The sequence below is a fragment of the Halyomorpha halys genome, unplaced genomic scaffold (genome assembly GCF_000696795.3).
Source record: "Halyomorpha halys isolate HHAL.00 unplaced genomic scaffold, Hhal_1.1 Scaffold539.1, whole genome shotgun sequence".
NCBI lineage: Eukaryota > Metazoa > Arthropoda > Insecta > Hemiptera > Pentatomidae > Halyomorpha > Halyomorpha halys.
Genome location: NW_027113761.1, coordinates 295,426 through 319,300, shown reverse-complemented (window position 1 = coordinate 319,300; position 23,875 = coordinate 295,426). Strand labels below are relative to the sequence as shown.

General features: G+C 32.5%; 1 protein-coding gene across 3 annotated transcripts in view; it reads left to right on the top strand.

The window, feature by feature from the left end:
- Positions 1 to 23,875, top strand: part of Mctp (multiple C2 domain and transmembrane region protein) — a 371,452-nt gene that overhangs the window by 75,684 nt on the left and 271,893 nt on the right. For all 3 annotated transcript variants that reach the window (XM_067051105.1, XM_014425858.2, XM_014425857.2), the window contains one exon: positions 19,877 to 20,000. In XM_067051105.1, coding sequence (XP_066907206.1) covers positions 19,877 to 20,000 — 124 coding nt within the window. The remainder of the gene's footprint in view (positions 1 to 19,876; positions 20,001 to 23,875) is intronic.

The following is a 23,875-nucleotide window of genomic DNA, read 5'->3' as shown; positions in this document are numbered from 1 at the left end:
ACGTATAACGAAGGGTTTCCTGAAGAAGTTGGTTCTATAGGAGTGCATATATCAGTCGGTTGGGATCTGGTGTTTAATGAATGATTAGATGAACGAAGAGTGAGGAGATCAAGGATATAGGTAGGTTATTTTAATTTTAAAAACTTGCAATAGGAAAACACCAAGGACGTATTGCCTTCGGTAGGTTGGATAGAGCCACTTCAACTCGTTACTTCTCTTTGGGTTATACTTCGATATATATTATATATAAGATATTTTTATTGTATGATAGAAGTGAATCGGTTGATTGTTAAGGAAGAGTAGGGGATAGTAAGGGAGGAAATGAAGTAGACGGTTGGAACCAATAATTTTTTTTTCAGCATTTAAATTCAATTCATTGCTTAACGCACATGCGTTAATACTATCAATATCTTCTCGTATCTTTTGGCCTCAAGCATCTCGGAGGGATGGAAGGATAGATAAATTTGAAGATCGTCTGCATATAGGTGGTATTGTGTGTGGTGAATAGAATCAGGAAGATCGTTAATATAAATGGAAAAAATAGGTTTTATTTATTTTATTTGTCGTAAATAATTCATAAAAATGAAAATCTTTATCTCTTAAACAAAATATTTGCGGACATACCTTGAGAGGAAATTTTTTTCTTATTTTGAGGTCTTTAGTTCATATTTTCAGTTTGGCCACTTAACCTTGAAACACCCTGTATATAAACTCGTTTATATATACAGATAGTTTAAATATTAGAGAACTCTCGACATTTCTTTAAAGTAATATAGGAAGAATTTTTACCTCTTTATTGCGAAAATTTCGTCCGAATAATGAAAAGCATTGTTCACAGTTGAATAAAACGTGCCGAAGCAAGACGCGACGTTCAACTAAAGCATTCTTTTCCCCTTTGCTTTACGGTCACCAGAGACACAAAGAATTTCTAACATCACAAAGCTCACTGATGTGCATACCATAGATTTTTTTTGTTTTATTGTGAAACATTTTGTTTGGGATACTTTGTTAATGTAATGTCACACAAATATATATATTTTACGAAGTTAAAAATTAAATTCCAGCCTTCATAATAAGAATATGAAAATCATTTAAGACCAATAGCTTTCTCACAGCGCTTCAATTATGAAAAAAAGTTTGGGTTTTTAATCAGATTAGTTTAGTTATTATAGTTTCTTAAATGTAGAGTATTTAGCGATTTTAATTAGATTCATAATAGGTTAGGTTAGCTTTCCATGTATTAATATTATATTTTTTTTTTAATTCAAAAAACTATATTTATTAATAGATATTACTAACTGCCCGTATGGGTAATAGGTAATAGTGATGAATGATCACATTCATACTAAAATAAGAATGAAAAATAAGTAAATAAATGAAAGAAAAAAAATACATAAAAATAAATAAAATCTCTCTTAAATTATATAAAAACAGAAAGATAAAGAAAATTAACATAGTAAAACTATGTGTATGAAAAAATAAATAAAATAAAACAATTTACACAATAGACCTGAGGATCCCTGAGCCCACTCTATTGTAGTGTTTGGATGTTTTATACACGTTTTGAGTTTTTTACTGTAGATATACAGTCTTTAGTTATAACAAATCGTGAAACATAATTAGTATAAACGGACCACCTTACTTGTAAGTATACACACAGCAGGAAATCGCGTTACTTTTCAGCTTTGTATTTCAAATGAACGGTCTAATCTTCCAATCCATAACAAAATACTGATCTACAAGACTATTATAAGGTCTATCTGGACACCCGGAGTTGAGCTTTGTGGCTCCACTAAACTATTCCTCCCGAATCCAATCATTACAGTTCAAAATCCTTCGTAAAATCTTTAATGCTCCTTACTTTGTCACAAATCAAGTCCTGATGGATGGACCTGAATGTTGCATATGTTGCCGATGTGGCCAGAGCCATATAGCATGATGAACGTCCCAACCACCCAAACCCACTTGTTTGTAACCTGGCTTCTCCTTCATTACCTAATAATCCTGCTAGGCGTCTGAAAAGAAGATGGCCTCTAGATATTCTCTTTTAGAAATGTTATTGGACCTTTATCGATGGGTAGATTCTCCAAATGTTTGTACTATGTCACTATGTAACCTACAGAAAATTTACTTGTTGTATGTATTTTTATACAGTTGTAAATAACAAATAAATTATTAAAAAAAAAAAAGGACATAAAATCTCTCTTTAGAAGGTAAAAGAAAATGAACATAATCAAACTACGTGCATGAAAAAATAAATAAATAAAATAAAATAATAATAAAAATAAAAGAATCTCTAGTCACATTTAAACTCTTATATATAATATTTACACAATCGGCCTGAGGATCCCTGAGCCCACTCTATCCCCCACGAGTGAGGGGTAGAGCAGAGCTCATAAGATATCAGCGCACCCCTCTTGTCGCATCACTGTTAATGAGCCACTGGAGACTGAGTACGTTAAAGCCGTAAACTATATTATAAATTAATAAATAAAATTGATTATTGTAGTATTTTGAAGTTTTATTCACGTTTTGAGTTTTTAATGCCAGATTTTGCACATTTTTGTGTTTTATACAGTCTTTAGTTATAGCAAATCGTGAATTATCATGATATAACTGCGGTATTTTTTTTAAACTACGCTAAACAGTCTAAAATTCCAATCGATTACGAAAGACTGATCTACATGAGTATAATAAGGCATAGGCATAGCTGGACACACGGAATTGAACTTTATGGCTCCATTTAACTATTCCTCCCGAATCCAATGCTTGGAGTCCAAAATTCTTAGTAAAATCCTTAATACTCCTTACTTTGTCACAAATCAAGTCGTCCTGAATGTTCCATATATTGCCGATTTGGCTGGAACCAGATAGCAATACTTCCATGATAAACTTCCAAACCAACTAAATCCACTTGTTTCTGACTTGATTTCTCCTTCATTAGCTAATAATCCTGCTAGGCGTCTGAAAAGAAGATGGCCTATATCTTCTCTTTTAGAAATGTTATTGGAGCTTTATCAATGGGTAGACTCTCCACATGTTTGTACTATTATGTCACTATGTAACCTACAGAAAATTTACTGGTTGTATGTGTTTTTATACAGTTGTAAATAACAAAAAAATTATAAAAAAAAAAAAAATTCAAATGCTCTAGACTTAAAATTCCTCTATCACGCTATCTCCAAGTATGTTCATTTTTAAATATTACCTTTAAACTACCCAAACGAAATTTTATCACGGTGTCTTAGATCAGTTTTTAGGTTCCTCCATCTAATGCTCTTTACTCGTAAGGTGTTTGTTCTTATGTAATTTAAAAATATGATTTCAATTTGACGATTTGCTCAAGAGAGTATTGTCCGATCGGACTGAGTTAAGGGATCGATTGATAAATGGTTCCCCCAGTATCTCAGCTCAACTCCATTTATCATCAAAACGGGAGGATCTCTGTCTTCATTTGAACATTCTGCCTCTCGGGATTGCGGTTCCTCATGAAATCGTTTCACCCATTGTATGCCAGTCTGTTGGAATGTTATATTTCAACAATTTAACTTAATGCTCCGTAGTAATTAATATTAGGGTTCATCCTCGAAGGCCGCTTCATTATCTCTGTGTTCTACCATTTTAAGTTTACTATTTTCAGTAATTAACTATTATAAGTGACCAATGGAAAACAAAATGTAATCCCCTCAAAATTTGGATTTTCAAGTTTCAAGATACATAGAATCCAAAAATCGAATTAATAAAAAAAATGGGCCGTTCGCCGACCTCAACTTTTTCTCGAAATTGCTTGGCCAATTATTTTTTTTTTAATCGTCCCCCTTCGGTTATCCTCGGATCTATCTTAACTATTGCTCTTGGCATCAAAATGACGTTCGATTAGATATTTCATATATGTGAAAATTATGGCAAAATTAATTAAAATAGAATTAGTTAATTATAGATTTATTACTTTTGAACGGGAACCTATTTTGTTATTTATTTTGTCAGGCTTCTGATGCCCTATTTATACGCCTTATGTGGGATACTTGCATCTCTGAAAATCCAACTTCTTTTGGGCATAAAAAAAAATTATGCTTATTTCATTAATATTATTTTATTATACACAGTGACGTTATGTAGCAGTTACATCCCCTACAAAACTGAACAAAAACCTTCGAATTTTGACAACTATTAGCAAAAATACAGCGCATTGGACTTCATTTTGGTTCTTAATCTCGACAATGACCTTTTGTAATCGAGTAAGAAAAAGAATTTACTAGATCAAAATTCAAGTGTTTTTTATTTACTGATAAGGAGAGTCTACACACGTGGAATCATCGATTTCAAATAAACCTGTTTTTTGGTTATACTATATCGAAAGATATTAGACATGTGTCCGAGGGGTTTTGCCTGTGCGCCCTAGGAGTAGGAAAAATATATATATATTTTTTGACATTTTTTATGTTATCGGATACCACATTTGGTCTGGGTGTTTTTAATGGTTACTGATGCATCAATCAGTTTGCTTTCTTATGTAAAATAAGAACAAAATATTACTATAAAAGGTTGTATTATATGAGTTTAAGTGTGTAAAAAATAATAAAAACCAAATGTCACTTCTAGTAGAAAAAAAGTATATATATATTTTATTATTTATTATTATTATTATTGGCGCGACAGACCGTGAAGGTACAAGGCCTCACGCGATGTACTTCGGAAATGTAGTACGCATTTCATGACATTTATTTTCCTAGGGTGGGTCGTCACTCCCACGCCTATTTTTGTGAGTGCCACCCATTGGCTAACGGGCCTCACAACTGACCGTGGGAGGCTGTGAGTGAGTATTGTATAATTATATGCTGGAAAAAATCCTGAATAGGGGCGGGGAATCGAACTCGCAATCTTTGGGTTGGCAGACAGGCGCGTTACCACGCTGCTTCCATCACCAATCTAAAATTTTATTACTTTTCCGAAAAAAAAGTAGCTTACGTAAAGACCCTTAAACATATTTTGGCTGGCTAAATTCGCATCGTCAGTCGGTAGAAACTTGTGGGGCATGGGTTGACTATTGAAAATATTAAACCGACTGACTTGGCTAATTGGGAAGGATAATTTTTTTTTTTTTATGAAAATTAGTATCTAAGGGTTTTTAGAGACGCTAAAAACCAATATGACTTGCTTTTTATTAAATACATTTTTTTCTGCCTGCCATTGTCTTATGCCATGTCTTGGAAGAGAATTTTTGTTTTGTGAATTTTTATATAGTGAAGCTCAACTAATATAATTAAAGAATTTTTTAAAATATTTACGTTGCACATAAAACCCAATGTTTCTTAAAATCTCCTTTTTTATCCGAATCAATAAAAAAATTATCCCCACTGATTGAAAATTCTTGAGTTTGGTGCACGGGAGGAAAACTTGGGGAATGCTTGGAAATTAACAATAGCTTCAAAAGCCACTATTGTAACCCAGGAAAAATCAAATCAAAATTCCTTATACTTTAGAGATTATATGGTTGAACATGCATTGTGCAATGCTCTGTATATGCTTCGAATATTTACTACTCGCCGAAAATAGTGATTTCTCTCAGAAGCACTAATTTATAATAATTGTGAATTAGTGTTGTTAATTGTGAACAATTATACTTGTATTTAATATTATACTTGTTATAAATATTAGTATTACGTTAAGGGTTGTAAATGAAAGAATGTTTTAGGGAATTCCTAGGGGCTCCCTTATAAATTATGTTTAGGTTAATCCTGCCAGATGATTCTACGGTTTTTCCAAGAGAAATCCCTAGTGTTTTTATTTTATAAACCACCTGTTTATTTTCTTTGTCCACGGTTTATAAAAAATAGTAATCCCTCTGTAAATTTTATTATAAATTTATTTTTAAAATTGTTAAATATTGAATTTGTTCTTGTATGTCATAGAGATGTCTCCAACCTGAATATCGTATCCTAGGAAATGTTAGGTTGATTGATACAGTTGAACCCCACTTATCCGGACCCATCCTAGGTCTGTCACATCTGCAACTGATCTTCTGTAACCATTTAACGACCTTGGTAATCTCCGTACTCCTTTCACGACCCTGTTGGTATTGCCATCCTTTGCAGGACTGATACCTGAACGCTCTTGAGGATAGCGTGCTACAACTTTTCTCGGGACAGCTTGAGTCCAGATTCTCTCATATTCATGAGATAAACATATTCCTTAGATGGTCTACATGGGCCTTTTCTGATCTATTGAACACTAGCAAATCATCTATGTGTACTTGACATACGGTTTACCCTATCCCATAGCTCATAGCATGTCCTCTTATAAGAATATCATCAAATTCAAAGGGTGTTTCCTCATAACCCACCTAAATATGGTTGGAAGTATTTATCTTTACCCTGCAGACCACTGTCGCCCCTTAATGCCTCATCGTTCAAATTTTATTACTATTATTATTAGTATATGATTAAGTATACATGTAAAATTTATAATAAGGGGAAGAACTACAAAAAATTTTAAAAGAGTATTAAATTTTAACATTTTTAACTATTATTATATTATAACTATTTGTTCAGCTCCGTAAGTCTTAAAGTTAAAAAAAGCATCTCAATAATGATTAAATTCACTTTTTTATTTTATTTATTTAATGTGATTTACAACTGTACAAATAATAAATACAATAAGTAAATATGTTGTATGTTTCATATACACTTGAAAATCTTGGGAAGGAACCACCCATTGGTGGTACTTCAAGCATTAATTTAAATTATTAGGTCCCGTGGCCATCTTCGTTTCAGATACCTCGGAGGATTATCAGGGATTGTTAAGGATAAAAGATTAAGAATTAATGGGTTAGGATGGGTAAGGAGTTTGAAATGAAAAGACGCATATCTGTTTTGGGCCAAATCTGCAACGAATGGGATATTAAGGTCTTTATGAATGAGTTTATTTGTAACGTAATAAGGAGCATCAAGGATTTTGGATTGTAAGGATTGGATGCGGGAGGAATTTAATGGTTTGGTAGACCCCCAGAGCTCAATTCCATATGTCCAAATTGGTCTGATTATCGTAGTGTATACTAATTTTTTGTAATGAATGGAAAGTTTGGAGCGTTTGTCAAGTAAGTGTTCTAGCAATCGGAATCTACGAGCAGTTTCAGTCTTGTGAGTTGATTTCATGTAAGTCTCTTGTCAAGATGGAGTCCTAAGTATCGAAACTGTTCAACAGGCGTTAGTGGAGTATTTAGAAAGGATACTGAAGGACAGGAGGCCAGAGGTTTATGACGGAGAGTTAAGGTGATCTGATGGGATTTGTCAGGATTTATTTTGATTCTCCAGTTTTTACACCATTCTTCAATAGATGTTATGTGTGCCTGTAGTGTTTGTGATGCATTAGTTGGGTCGTTGTTTACAGACAGTATACATGTGTCATCAGCGTATGTTGTTAGGGTGGGATGGGATGTCAGCTGTATAAACCGTATAAAGAATGGGACCTAAGATACTACCTTGAGGAACACCGGCGGACTGAAAAAAGAAAGATGTGTAGGCTAGGTTATGATTTACTTTAAAGGTTCTATCAGAGAGGTAGGAGCGGATTATAAGGAAATTTGTAGAGGGTAGGAATTGACGAAGTTTATAGAGCAGACCTGGGTGCAAGACTCGATCAAAAGCTTGTTCAACATCGAGGAAGACTCCGTGCAGTACATTCCGCGCTCCAATGCCTTTTGGATTTTTGGCTATAATGGACAGTAATGAAATAGGACGGTAGGAAGATAGATATTCTAGTGGCTTGGAGGGTTTAGGAAACATTTTTATTATAGACATTTTACTGGTAAAAAGGAAGTTTGTGGTGTCTTTATCCAGTAAAAAATGTTTGTGTACATTAATATAAGATTACTATTCATCGAATTTTGTATTTGGAGCTGAAAAACTTCAGATACAATCAGCTATAAAAACCTATTTGAAACAGCATTGACCACACTCCGTATGAACGACGTTCTACTGTGCAGTTCTTTAGAACAACTTGCAAATTCCATTTTCTTATTAAGTATTAATACATTTTAGTTGTATGTTGAATAGAAGTTGGCCTCCTGACCTGAAGATTATTTCAACTAAAAATTTAACTAGCTATTCACCTAGAATTGCCAGTTCCATGGGTTAGCAAAGAAGAATATCAAAGTTGATGGTATCTCTGGAGTTGGGCGTAAATATTCATACATCAGCCCTTCTATTGTTGATTCTGACATTGACAGATTGCCACTAAGAAAATAGCTTAAAACTCCATAAATATGAAAGTCGTGGCTCAGCCATTTTTAGCTCGCGTATTTGTTTGAAACTTTATTGAGAGCTTAGTACTTATTAATAGATTCTATTTATTTATTGTGATGTAAATAAATAATAAAGGCTTAACGAACCCGAAGGTTCGATGCCGATACCACCAAACGCTCTCTGCATACATCCTTCCAGTGATGCCCCTCCAAACCCAATTCCACTAAATCTGTTTTAACAAAATCCTCCCATCTACGTTTCGGTCTACCCCTCGGACGTTAACCCGTTGGTTCAGTGTTTATTACCATTTTAGAGATCCGCTCGTTACTAAGCCCTACAACCTTACATGCCCATCTTATACGCCGAAATGCTATAACTTGAATTATATTTACCGGGTGTAGGTCCCTTAATTCAGCATTGTGTAATCTTCTAAATTCTCCCGTTAATTTAATTGAATTCGGTCCGAATATTTTGCGTAATACTTTATTTTCGAAAACCCTAAGACGATTTATTGTGATGTAGATAATAAAATTATATTAGTGCTTTTGTATGATTTGTCTTTCCTACTCACAATTTTTATTTTATTATTTATATATTTATCCTTGGGGAAATCCCCCATACAAATAGAATTGGCCACAAAGTATACATTTAAATATTCTACGTATATAAGTAATTATGTCCAAGACGATAATAATTCTGCCTTGATTTGGATATAAATGAACTATAAAATAGTTTTAAAAAATCAAAATAATAACAAAATATATCCTACACCTATGAGATTATAGTATATGTACGATTATACAATATGATACTATATAACAACAACAAAAAAATTATTAACGTACAATTGATAGAACTTGATGTAACTAATACTACCTGTTACATGTCCCACAAAATTATATAATTTAAAAAAATAGGTTATGGTTAGAACAAGAAATAGAGAAAAAAAGGTATTTATGTGTTTTTCTGTGCAAGGGCATTTTTTAGTGATTATGCTGAGAATTAAACTTATAGATTGAACACATAATTTTAACCGATATTATATTAAATATTAACGTATTTTTAACATTATTGGTAATTACTACTTTTTTTAATCGTTTCGTAACTCTTTGGGAAAGCAATTTATTGGTTAGTAGGTACATGCACCACGCAAAACAACGAACATTACCCAAAGTTTTTTGCCTGACAATTATTAAACGCAAATAATTAATATAATATATAATTTTTAAAAATATAATGGGGGAGTGCAGTAGCAACCGGGCAAGGCGCGTGGCTACTACCTCCAAGGACCTGAGTTCGAATCCGGCTGGACAGAAAATTGTTTTCTGTTACATTGAAGCCGTGAGTCAAGTCCTGTGGGTTCTGGAGCCCTCCCTCCCTTAATTGGGTAAAAATCTGGCGGTCGAGAGTGATTCTGACCAACTCACCTCCTTGCACAACCATTGGTCTAATAACAGTACTTCCTTACAAAGTACTGAACCCCTGATCATGGGTTCTAGCGGTACAGATTTTAAAATATCATATGTTTTTATAACATTTCATTTTTAACATTATTATATTATAATAGTAATATTAAGATTGTTTTTATTCCAGTAAATTTTCATCAGTGAATCGTGATATATGATTAGATTTTATTATTTATATCGTGGTGGCAGTGGGGGTTCAAAATTGAACTAAGTCAAGTGGCTGGCACTATTAAATAAAAAATACAGGTTCCGATTTTCTGGGTGATCGTAAAATTGTCAGAGCTTTACGGTTCGATAAAAATAAAGTGATATATTGTCTCTGGGGAGTTGGTCCGTGGCCATGCCTATGAGGATTTGATCCTCTGCATTGCCTTAAACTGAGGCTGGGTGTTATTGTAGAGACTTGGTCCCTGGTACTTACTTAAAATAATACTGTTTATTACTGTCGAGACTTGGTCCCAGTAACTACCCATGAGGTCTCAGTCCTTGGTACTTACTTAAACTGAAACTGTATTAATTGCACCGTAAAGGACAATAGATAATAAATAATTTGGATAACCATCATAAAATAATAACACCATTTAAAGCATTTTAAATTTTTTAAAAAATGTAATTGGGGTTTAGTTATAAAAAAATGATTGATAAAGATAAAGTAATATATTGAAAAGAAATTAAACTATGTTTAAAGAGGTGTGTAAGCCAAAGTTAGTACATAATAATTTTAGTTTAGTTGAATTTAGATAATAGGGAAGTTATATTGCTGAGAAGAGATGATGATAATGAAGGTTCACCGTTTTGTGTTTAGTGAAAAGATGATGCTCTCTAACTTAAGGTGAGCGGCAGGAACCCAGTATTAAGATAGGTCACTTGTCCGTCTTGCCCCCTGTGCCCCCCTCCATGCTGGGTGCCCCCATTGCCACACTTAGCTAGACAGACAGCTCTCCTCTTGACTGATCTACAGGGCATGTAACTGGATGGGGTGGTTCCTTGTGGACTCTGCAGGTTTAAAATTTAAGATATTATCAGGATTTTCTTTTTAGGGAGTCTGGTAAGTGAATTTCAATAAATGTTTTGAGGTTAAAAACTTACAAAAATTGAATATATTTCATTCTATATTTTATTTTTTGTTTTACAACGTTTATTTTTTTCAGTCATGTTTTTTTAGTAGATGACATGATTTACTTAGTAAAATTAACAGTTTGACAAAAATGAGGATTATTAAGGTACATGAATAATGGACAGTAGTCCCGACGTTAAATAATAAAATACATTCAATTTTTGGAAGTTTTTAACCTCAAACAATTTATTGAAATTAAGAGTTCCTACCAGAGCTTGTTGTCCCTGTTCTCATAGATGGCGCCCTCTGTAACTTTAACATGTGGGTCCCCCATCTTAGACCTACAACCTTTTAGTACAAGAGCCCAAGAGGAGAAAAAAGGCAATTATCTCACCCCAATTTTTGATTACTTTAATGAAAACTATGTATAATTACTAGTAAAAATTTACGAGTCGGCCATGTATAGGTACCGCCATAAAAAATGGCGGCTGTTTCAACGATAAAAAAACCATTTTTTCATTCGGAGCTCTATATCTTAAGAAGTAGCAACAACACAAGAAACCCTAAGAGAAAGTCATTTAAAGAAGAGTAAATTTGCTAAAATATGAGCCCTAATAGAGTTATTTACGTTAAATAGTTTTCAAGATATAACTTTTTAAAAAGCAACATTTCATAAAAATGTTGTATGGGACGTACTGAAAGATCAGTAGTTAGTGAATTTATTTTGAAAAATTTACATGCAGATGTCTATTAGCACTCAAATTAAAGCTAGTTTAATGAGCTATAAAGTAGTTTATGATGTTTATCTTCGTAGGAGTAATAGTTTACATGAAATTTGCTAAAATAAATTGATTTATAGTTGTTTGTACAAATTTTCATTTGCCAAATTCATTTTCATATGTGAATATCATAAAAACTACTACCCCTACGAAGATAAGTGTCATAAACTACTTCATAGCAAGTTAAATTTCCTTTGTTTGAATGTTGACAGATATATGTGCGTCATATGGATCTAGATATATCTTTTTTTAAATCTAACTTTTTATACGAATAACTAGAAATTAACATTTTGTGAGTTTGTTTTGTCAAATATCATAAAAAATACTACTCCTACAAAGATAAACATGATTAACTATTTCGTAGTAAATTTAACTAGCTTTAATTTGAGCGCTGGCAGACATCTGTACATCCAATGGTATCTGAAATGAAGTTTTTCATAAATCAAACTTATTGTCCGAACAACTATAAATCAAACTACTATTCCTACGAAGGCAAAGGTCATAAACTTCTATATAGTCCCTTAAACTAGCTTTAATTTGAGTGCTAATAGACATTTGTACTTCACATAGTTCCTGAGATATAGAATTCTCAAAATAAATTAACTAACTACTAATCTTTCAGTAGATTTTTTAAGAAATTTTGCTTTTTAAAAAATAGCACTTTAGGGCTAATATTTCAGAAAATTTACTCTTCTTTAATTAATGTTCTCTTAGATTTTCTAGTGTTGTTGGTAGTTTTTAAGATATAGCTCCGAATGAAAAATTAGGGTTTTTTTAAGGTTTTGAAACAGTCGCCATTTTTTATTCCCCCTACTTATACTTGGCAGACTCATCAATTTTGACTAGTAATTATACCTAGTTTTCATTAAAGTAATCAAAAATTGGGGTGAGATAACTGCCTTTTTTTCTTCCCGGCTAATACTTATACAAAGATAAAAGTTATAAATTATTTTATGGTAAATTTAACTAGCTTCAATTTAAGTGCTAACTAACATGTGTACGTTTTATGGTTTATGAATTAAAATTTTCATAAATCAAACTTATTGTCTGAACAACTATAAATCAATTTATTTTAGCGAATACCATGGAAACTACTATTCGTACGAAGATAAAGGTCATAAATTACTTTATAGTACATTTAACTAGCTTTAATTGGAATGCTAATAGACATTTATACGTCACGCAGTTTTTGAGATATAGATTTGTCAAAATAAGTACCCTAACTACTAATCTTTCAGTACATTTTTATGAAATGTTGCTTTTTAAAAAGCTATATCTCAAGAACCATTGAATGTAAATATCTCTACTAGGGTTAGTAGTAGAAAATTTACTCTACTTTAAATAATGTCCTCTTAGGTTTTCCAGTATTGTTTGTAATTTTAAAGATATAGAGCTCCGAATGAAAAATTAATTTTTTTAACGATTTGAAACAGTCGCCATTTTTTGTTCCCCCTACCTATACTTGGGAGTCTCATTAATTTTGACTAGTAATTGTAAATAGTTTTCATTAAAGTAATCAAAAATTGGGGTGAAATAATTGCCTTTTTTATCCTCTTGGGCTCTTGTACTAAGAGAGAATGGTTGTGTCTCACGATCCTGTTGTGATGGTTGACGATAGCCGTCTCATACGCCGCTGATGTGTTCGGTCCAGGAGTGCCGCCGTCTTCTCCTCCGTCTGGAACTCTATAAGGTGGCGGCGTAAATTTGACCGATCAAAATCGTTAGTGCCGTTTTGGCGGAACGATGAAACATGTTTTTCGGGTATTTCAGAGAAGATATTGCGCAATTGGTGCACATACATTGGGGCCAAAATCCTACAAAAAAAAGCTATAAAGTCCACTGGTCTACTGGTCCCAGAGACAATCATAGCACAGCCAAATACCCGAATATGCATATTTTTATGGACTCAAACGGAAAGATCAGTTGATAAATGCACATTTAAAATTTTAACGGATCAAAATACTTTCCTTACCTGGGTGATAAAGGAAGTAAACCCGGAATGTTTAAAGTTTTCAAAATTTAAATGCATGTTGGCTCAGGAAAGGGTTGAAAATTATTGCCCATTAAATCCCCCCCTCATCTTCCCCCACGGGATGACAGTCAGGAATTACGTTGTCATGTCAGTTATGGCTCCCCATCACTTAATATTTGGAAGTTCAGCTCTCCAACTTTTTTTACTTGATCTAAGAATGTTAATCTTTTACTTCTTCTCTTTTTTTGAGTTTAAATGTATGATGGGTGTGGCCTTTTATTTATTTATTCGTTATAAAATATAACTTTTTTTGTTGTAAAAACATCTTTTGTTTTCCCATTAACTTTTAAGGTAAATTTTGTTTGTTTATACAATAATAATTTCCAATACTGTCCTCACAATATTTAGTATCATCAAGTCAACCCATTTCTTTTATTTATTTTATCTAATACATTTAAAAGATATACGGGTAATATTTAGATTCATACTAAATTGCCAAGAACAGTAAACACATAAGTTGTGGGAAGATAGCTAATAAAGGTGCAAAGTAATAGAAAAAATATTAAATGCTAACCAACGTTTTGTCCCACTTTGCAAGGCTTCGTCAGGGCTGATCAACTTAAAACAAGGTTCTAAACTGAAGGTTCAATTTTTTTTTTTCATTTTATAATATTAATTTATTTATTATAAAATTAATTTTGGCAGCTCTGACAAACCCTGAAAAGTGGGGCGAAATGTTGTTTAACATTCTTTTTTTTTTTTTTTTAATAATTTATTTATTGTTATTTACAACAATATACATATATACACATCAAGTAAATTTTCTGTAAGTGATATTATGACATGATACAAACATCTGGAGAATCTACCCATTGATAGACCTCCAAAAACATTTCTAAAGGAGAAGATCTCGAGGCCATCTTATTTTCAGACGCCTAGGAGGATTGTTAGGTAGTGAAGGAGAAGCCTGGTTAGAAACGAGTTAGTTTGGGAGGTTGGGAAGTTTATCATGGAAGGATTGGTATCTGGTTCTGGCCAAATCGGCAACATATGGGACATTGAGGTCCTGATGGATGATTTGATTTGTGACAAAGTAAGAAGCATTAAGGATTTTACGAAGGATTTTGCACTGTAAGGATCGGATTGGAGAGGAATTCGATGGTTTAGTGGAGCCCCATAGTTCAACTCCGTATGTCCAGATAGGCCTTATAACAGTCATGTAGATCAGTCTTTTGTAATGGATTGGAAGTTTGGACCGTTTGTCTAGTAAATGTTGTAATAGTCGGAATCGGCGAGCAGTTTCCTGTCTTTTTAGTCTTGTATGAGGATTCCATGTCAGTCGTTTGTCCAGATTTAGTCCTAAGTAACGGATCTGTTCAACAGGAATAAGTGGGGTATTTTTAAAAGATACTGTGGGGCAAGACGAAGGTTTACGACGAAGGGCAAATGTGACTTGGTGGGATTTATTGGAATTTATTTTAATTCTCCAGTTTTGGCACCATTCTTCAAGGGTGGTGATGTGGGATTGGAGAGTTTGGGATACAATGGAGGGATCATTATTCACTGATAATAGGCATGTGCCATTAGCATACATGGGGAGAATAGTGTTAGGATGGGTTGGTTAACATTAAATAGTTTTTTTACTATTTTGACATCTTTATTGACCGCCATCCGATCTTCATACAATTTACTTCACACGGTCAACTATCTTCTTCCAATATTAAACGCATACCTTTTTGACTATTGTCTCGACAATCATAGAAAAGCAAAAACATAATAATTATGGTTTTTTTAATGTAACCTATAAATGAAAGTAGTTTAAGAGGTAGTATTGCCATTGTCAATAAGGGAGATGTTGCGATTTTGAAACGAAGGAGGATTAATTAAAACCCAAAATGGTTAGTGAAATTTGATGCGCACAACCTCTCGAGATTTTTCTTTATAAATTGCTAAGTTTTAAATTTTATTTTGATTACCTCCTTCCTAGACATATCTGATTTACGTTTTTTTTTTTTTATTTTGTTGACCTCCTGGTCATTTCTGACTGCGAGGGGAGGTAGGTTTATCTAAAGGGAACCACCCCATGGTAGGTTTTTATTTTATGGGTCCCCAACAGTTACGAGACAGTTAAAGATGGTACTCCAACTACCTCGGCAACAAACGTTTATTGTTATGGATTAGGTAGAGAGCTATTAACCTATTCTAACTATGGTAGGAGATATAAGTTTGCATTCCGTGGGTTCGCTACGAATTAAAATAAGACCGTTGCAGACTCCAGGTTACTAAGTTACTATCTTCTTTCTGGTTACACCTCATGTGATGAATATAATTTTTAGTTTATGCTATTAATCAATTGTATTCCGTAGTTCGTAATATCTTATTAAAACTGTAAACGTATCCTCCAAGAGTTCCTTTTTTCCTTAACCCATTATAAGAATTGCTTTTCTCGAGGAGAAAAATAAGTACATTTTTAGGAGAAAATAGGATGAAGAAAGAGCGGGTGAAATGACAGGCTATTAACTGTATTGTTTCGCCCTTTCTCTCCCTCAAAGGATGAGGGACCCACCTTGATGCTTAGGGGCAACCATTCCCGCTATAAAGTAGATTTAACCAATGAGCTCTCCTCCTTTGTAAATTATGCGGATATTTATTTTTATGGGTCATTTCCCCCGCTCTTTCCCATTTTGTGGTGACAGGAGTTTTCCTTCTCTGACTGGAATATAAATGATGCCAGTGCTTCCTCAATCTCTCGGTGATGTTTAGTTTTATCTTTAAAAGTTGTGTGTATATCCAAATACTAACTATCTATAATAATCTTATAATGATGAGAGATAGTTAAGCGTGGATAAATTGTATGAGAAGATGGTTGGGGGGGGCGGTCAAAATATGACACAAATATATTAAAATAACTTATTTAATAGTACCAACGTTCGAATGAAATTAATAAAATTAATGTGATGAAAGAAGTGGAAAATAAAATGTATATATAAGTAATTAAATAAGTAAGTAAGAATAACATAATTAAAGAAATAAAATAAAAATTTGAAGTTATATAATGCAAAGGAATAAGAATATTATTATATATCACGTATTTTTTAATTTTGAGTCTGCCCGTTTGCAGCGCAAAGCTCACTTGGCTGTCAAATTTGCTTCGAACAGGTGCGTTTTTTGTTTTATTCTCTTTTTTCCTAACTTTAAATTACCCTCCCCCCTCCTTCTCTATTCTTTTCTTAATTTCCCTTACCCACGTTATTAATTATGTTCACCATATATTATTATTATTATGTTTTCTGTTCACTCCTTTTGTCTAATTTAACTTTTTGTTTCTTTATCTAATATTATGATTACATATTTCATAAGTTACATATCTTTTCTTTCTCTCAATTTTACTTTTTATTTCCATAATTTTAATTTTTAAATTATTAATAAAGAAAAATATTCTTATTCCTTTGCATTATATAGCTTCAATTTTTTATTTTATTTCCTTAATTATGTTATTTTTACTTACTTATTCAATTACCATTCATTCTTTTTTCCACTTCTTTCATCATTTTAATTTTATTAATTTCATTCTGTAAAATTATTTACTTTATGCCATTCTTTTTCATTTTTGTATTCATTAGTTGTTTTCTTATTCTTTGTTTTTAGCCCTGATGAAGGCTGGAAATTCTAGCCGATACGTTGGCACTATTAAATAAGTTATTTCAACTTATTTGTGTTATATTTTTGACCGCACCCCCCAACCATCTTCTCCTCATATTGCAATTTTAATATTTAATTAAATCGTAAAACTGTTTTAAAGAATTTATCGCTAAAGTTATTGTTTGTTATAACAGAATAACATACATTTATAAATTTTGAGTTGGAATAAAGCATATTTACTCGCAGCTGAAAATCCACACACATTCAACTTTGGTAAAGACTTTTTTTTATTATCTCGTTCCAGAAAATTTCTGGAGAGGGAGGGAGCTATTTACATGGTACCACACTATTCTAACTAGACTAACTAGTGAGACCGCCCCAGAAATAAAAGTCGACTCCCCAGGCCAGATTCGAACCGGCGCCGCCATTAAAATTTAGCACTTAAACTCGCTCGATTAAAAACCATCCCCCTGATGAAGATTTAAAATTTAGGAATCAGTATTTTAGCTAGTATTTTAGTTTAATCAGACCTTTACTTGGTTGATTATAAATATTTAGAATAGTTCCACTAGAATTGGTGGTTTTCGAATTGTTTCAGTTTTACGCCTGACTTTCAGGGTCCTTAGACAGTTAAAAGCCACCTATTTACCTGCTTCATTTCGGCACTCTTTAACTAGAATAAGTTATCTTTCTTTCTTAGTACTTCAGACTCCGAGATTATGTTCCCTGCCAAAAAAACTTAATCTTCATGACAGTCGTCCCAGACACCCATATCTGTTGCTGGTATGTTATTTTAGGGCTTAACTGTCTTGCTTTTTCGACGGTGGAGTCTCATCGTATAAAAAAAAAAAAAAAAAATGTATCGTGGATATTCTTACTGCGTTCTTATATATTTTTTGTCTTTTATTTATTTTTTTTTTGGTTGGCTCTACAGATCTTATAGATCTTTTGTAGCACGAACCAACCTTATCTTCGACAAATGCCAGTTGGCTACCTTCAACTCTGCATCATCTTTGACAATTTAATCTGTTCCTGTCCTCATATTAATAAATGATTTTTTATTTGCGAATGCTTGTTCAATGTCAATCTGATATGAGTTAAGTTGTGAAAGAAGTCTTATGAAGGAATAAGTCATTCCTAAAAGCAAATTTAAGGCCTTAATTTTAGTGACGGTTTCAAGATCGTTTTCGTAAGAAGCAGTTTGGCTCTTGTAAATCTAGGTGATCGAACCCAGAACGTTATGGCGAGTGTGCAAAACGTCACCTTAGCAACTTCAAAACTTAACCGGTGCCGATTCGATTCCGGCCTGGATGAATTGTCTTTTAGTTCGTGGTGGCCCCACAGTATTTAAGCTCGGGCTTCCCACTCTGTTTAAAATAAGGTGGTAACCTCTAGGATAAACCCATAACCGCCCCACGTATGTCAGAATTGTTTTAGAAGAGGCAAAAAAGAAGAATGTGACTCAATGGCTGCTGCACAAGAGCGATGAATGGTGGAACTTCTGGAAATGGGAAGAGGAATGTAGCACTGATTCAATTGGATCGTTGCGCCATATATTTACCTTTGTTCATCTAACCTTTTGACCATACAAAATCACTATGTCAGATTTTGAGAAACCAGTTTGCCAGTGCAGTACATGCAAGGCCCAATGAATTATCCTTAGCTCGTCAAAAATATTCATATTTTGGCCCCGTGTGCATTTTTCTGTATACTTATAACATGACAAACGACAATGAGAAAATTATTTACGTTTTCATAAGATTATGTTTTAAGATATCAAAAAAATATATTTTTCAAATATACTCAAAGAGCTCAAAATTATCCAATATGACTAAAGTAATAATTTGTTTTAGTACATATTGTTTAATTTCAAGTTTTTGGGTTAACATATGATAACTCATGTATACTTTGGTTTTATGCTAATGTCTTTATAACCATATAAGTGAAAGTTGGTCACATATACCATGATTGGCCATTTTTCTTTTTTCAAACAGCTGATATTTATTCGTTAATTTATAATTACGAAGCTCCTCTGAAGTTGAGTGTTTGCGGCTTTAGAGCATCCGGCTTTCGATTGCGTTAGGTACTCAATCCAATTCGTCCTCCAGAAAATGATTCACGACCTTAATACCGTTATTAAACACCAACTATTATCAACTATTATTACTCTACCCCTCACACGTGGGGGATAGAGTGGGCTCGGGTATCCTCAGGTCGATAGTGTAAATATTGTATATAAAAACGTAAATGTGACTTAGTGATTATTTTAATTTTATTATTATTATAAATATTATTATTTTTTCTTTCCATGGTGCATTCAATATTTATCCTTTGTTTGTATATATTTAGAGATTATTTTATTTATTTTTAAGTAATTTTTTTTTTCATTTACTTATTTTTTTTATTGTTTTTTTATTTTATGTTATTTTTTATTTTAGTATGAATGTGATCAGTTATCACTGTTAACTATTACCCAAAAATGACAGATTGTAATATTTATCAATAAATGAAGTTTTGAAAATAAAAATTAAAAAAAGGACTTTTTTTTAGTGTCTCTTTTTCGTTATTACACATTTTATTTTGGAGGAAATCAGTCAGTGTGAATGGAAACTGTCTATGGAACATTACTATAGACGCAACCCTTGTTCTAAAAGTCATCTTTATCAGTTTCTGGATATTTTTTGTCATTTTAATTTTGAATTTACTTGCTGTTGCAGGAGCGATGGGCTCGGGGTCGCCGGCGCCGCGAGGAGGAAGGCCAAAGCACCGACTACGCGGCAGACAACTCCTCCGAACAGAGTACTCCCAAGACACAGTCGCCGAGGCATCGTCAAGCGAGCGGTATCTATCTGTCTATTTTTTTTTTCGTATTGGATAATATATAAGCATGAACCATTCTTCAAACTGTATTGTCATATTCTTATTGAAATTTGCGCTGTTGAAATCAAACAGTCGATGTGACACACATATGTAATAGTGGCATGAAAGTTACAAAACCCCAAACCGAGATATTGATTTTACATACTCTGAACCTAACCATTCTTTAATTGTACGTCGATGTAAATTATCACTTTATAGTGAACGCATATAGTCCAGGAGCCTGTGTGAATAAATTTGACTTAATTGACTCGATTAATATCAAGCTAAAAATCTTTTGGAGAGCTTTGTAACTATAAATAGAAATGGAGTTGAGACTATTTGAGCTGAAGCACATTGATGATATATTGGGCAGTGAGTAAATAATAATCTTTATTTATTCTGGGATTGAACCCTTTAGAATAATATGACAGGCGTCAAAATTAGGCTTTAGGGCCTTAGAGTAAAATAAAAAAGAAAAATGAAGTCATAAAATATAATTAAAATAGTGAATTTGAACAACAATAATTAACAGAATACATAAAATAAAATTAGAGAGAAATGCTTTTTTTGTCCATGCTTCCCAAATAAATTGGGTTGCTATAACACACACTGCACCTATCAATCCACAATTGGACCTATATACACTACAATACATTGACATTTTTCATACAAATATCATAAATACACTAAATACATTTTTTTTCCATCTTTCCTTTTTCCTTCCTATATACATATATTAGTTTTCCTATTTTTTGCACAAAGCCGAATAACAATTTACCATTACATCCAATACCTAATTCCCCCTGTTTCACTCCTTCGTACGTCTCCTCTCCAGTGATCCGCAACAACCTTTCCATAAATTAAACTAATTTACAAAAATCATCAAAAGATAGCAATAAAACAATCATTGCAGTGGAACAGTTTCCTAAAAAAAAAAAAACAGAAACAATTAAGTAAATTTAAAAATAACTAATACAAAAATTTAAAAACCATATGTCATATCATAAAACATAAGGTGACTAAGTAACTTCTGATAATAAATAAAATGAAATGATAAAAAATCCAATTCAATTAAACTAAAAATAATAAATGAAAAGATATAATTTCTGCTAATATACGCATTTACAAGTATAATCGAAAATTCGAAACATCAAGTACAGAAAATATATAAGCTAACGGTATATGTTTTTATTATTATCAAAAAGGTAATAATAAAAAAATATCTAACAAATCATAATATTAAGGAATAATCTAATAAATGAAATAAAGGGAAAACGAAAGGAATAATGTTGATTATATGAGTATATATAATGTGTAATCTGTTTTTAAATTATCCATTTATTGTATTGTAGCATGAATTAATAAGGTAAATGTCCATACATTTTGAGATCTGAGAACTTATATTTGTTATAAGTTTTAACAAGAATTCTTTCCTGTGAACGTCCTTCTGAAATAGGACTGAAAGATAAGAACTCTGAACCCTATCTAGTACAAGAGATATTTGTAAAAAAATATATGGTTGTACTGATGGATAAGGTAGAGTGTGAATGAGGGAGAAGCCGTTTCAGCTTAAAACAAAATATGTCTAGTCGCCCAATAGGGGGGGGGGGATGTTAAGTGAGTTTCTAACAGTCATTAACAACTGACAGTTTATGTTTCAACCCTGACGTTATCTGTCACCCAAAGTAGTTGTAAAAGTATGTGATGAGGAACTAAGTTACGAGAAGACATGGCAAGAACAATGTCACAACTCTTCTAGTACAATAGCCGGGAAGAAAAAAAGGTAGTTTTCTCGCCCCAATTTTTCATTCGGAGCTCTTTATCTTAAAAAATACCAACAACACAAGAATATCTAAATGAACATTATTTAAAGAAGAGTAAATTTTCTGAAATATTAGCCCTAATAGAGTTATTTACAATAATAGTTGTCGAGATATAACATTAAATAAAAATGTACAGAAATATCAATAGTTAGCTAATTTATTTTGAGAAATCTATATCTCAGGAACTATGTGAAGTACCGATGTCTATTAGCAATCATATTAAAGATAATTTAATATACTATAAAGTAGTTTATTACCTTTACCTTCGTGAGAATAGTAGTTTTCATGATATTTGCTAAAATAAATTGATTTATAGTTGTTCGGACAATAAATTTGAATTATGAAAAACTTTAGTTAAGAAACCATTAGACGTACAGATGTCTGCAAGCGCTCAAATTAAAGCTAGTTAAATGTACTATGAAATATTAAATAATGTTTATCTTTGTAGGAGTAGTAGTTTTTATGATATTTGATAAAATAAACTCACAAAATGTTAATTTCTAGTTGCTCGTACAATATGTTGGAATTTTGAAAAAATATATCTCTAGATCCATGAGACGCATATGTGTCTTCCAGCACTCAAAATAAAGGAAATTTAACTTACTATAAAGTAGTTCATGGCCATTATCTTCGTAGGGGTAGTCATTTTTATGATATTCACAAATGAAAATGAATTTGGCGAATGAAAATTTGTCCGAACAATTATAAATCAATTTATTTTAGCAAATTTCATGAAAACTACGACTCATACAAAAATAAACGTTTTAAACTAGTTTATAGCTCATTATACTAGCTTTAATTTGAGTGCTAATAGACATCTGTACGTCGCCTAGTTACTGAGATATAGATTTCTCAAATAAATTAACTAACATTTTTATTTAATGTTACTTTTTAAGAAAATATACCTCGAGAGCTATTTGACGTAAATAGCTCCATTAGGGCTAATATTTCAGAAAATTTACTCTTCTTTAAATAATGTTCTTTTCGATTTTCTAGTGTTGGTAGTTTTTAAGTTTTTTTAAGACCTCTTTCGCATTCTGTATTGCAGAAAGTTTACTGGAAGGAATCTGCAAACACTCCACCTTTTTCTGCATTGCTAATGATCAATTCACCCTCTACCAGACTAGGAATTTTCTCATATTTATTTTATAGCTTAGCCTTCCATACAGATTCCTTTGGGCCTAAATCTTTTACATATCTTTGATAATAAAGAGTTTACCCGTTCATCCAGTTATTTTTTATTTGCGTGGTTGAGGTGCCTCTATTTCTTTTTAAAAGCAGGGTCTCTGTTTCTATTTACTGTCTTCTTGCATGATTCATTTCTTTAATTTTTAGTAAAATTAATTTTAGGCAACTGCTTCAGAATGTTTTCCCCCTAACTGAAAGTTGCTTCACGTAGCCTATTCATTTAGTTTTTTCATGTTAGGATTTTTATGTCTCCTAGTGGATCACTCCATTAATTAGGGATTTTTACCTCGTTACTTCTTGTATCCCAGTTAAGAATTTAATTAATTCTTGGATGCGGAATTTTGCATTATTATTTTTAGTTGCTTAAGTCAAGTGAAAATAAAAAAAACAAAGTGAAAAAATATTCAATTTTTTGATGTTACTTTTGCTATCCGCATTGGAAAACTTTAAGCTATATCGGACTAACTCCAACGTGTGAAATAAAATTTTAAAACTACATGGAATTTAAGATTTTCTTTGCGAAAACGAAAAAAGTACAATCGTAAAAAAAAAAAAAAGTAAAGTAAGAATTACAGTGGATGCAGCAGCTTGGTTTGTAAGAAACAGCCAATTTAGACCGTTTGTCTAGTAAATAGTCGGAATCTACGAGCAGTTTATTGTCTTTTTAGTCTTGCATGAGGATTCCATGTCAGTCGTTTGTCGAGATGTAGTCCTAAGTAACGGATCTGTTCGACAGGAATAAGTGGGGTATTATTAAAGGATACTGTAGGGCAAGAGGTCATGGGTTTACGTCGAAGGGTAAATGTGATTTGGTGGGATTTATTGGAATTTATTTTAATCCTCCAG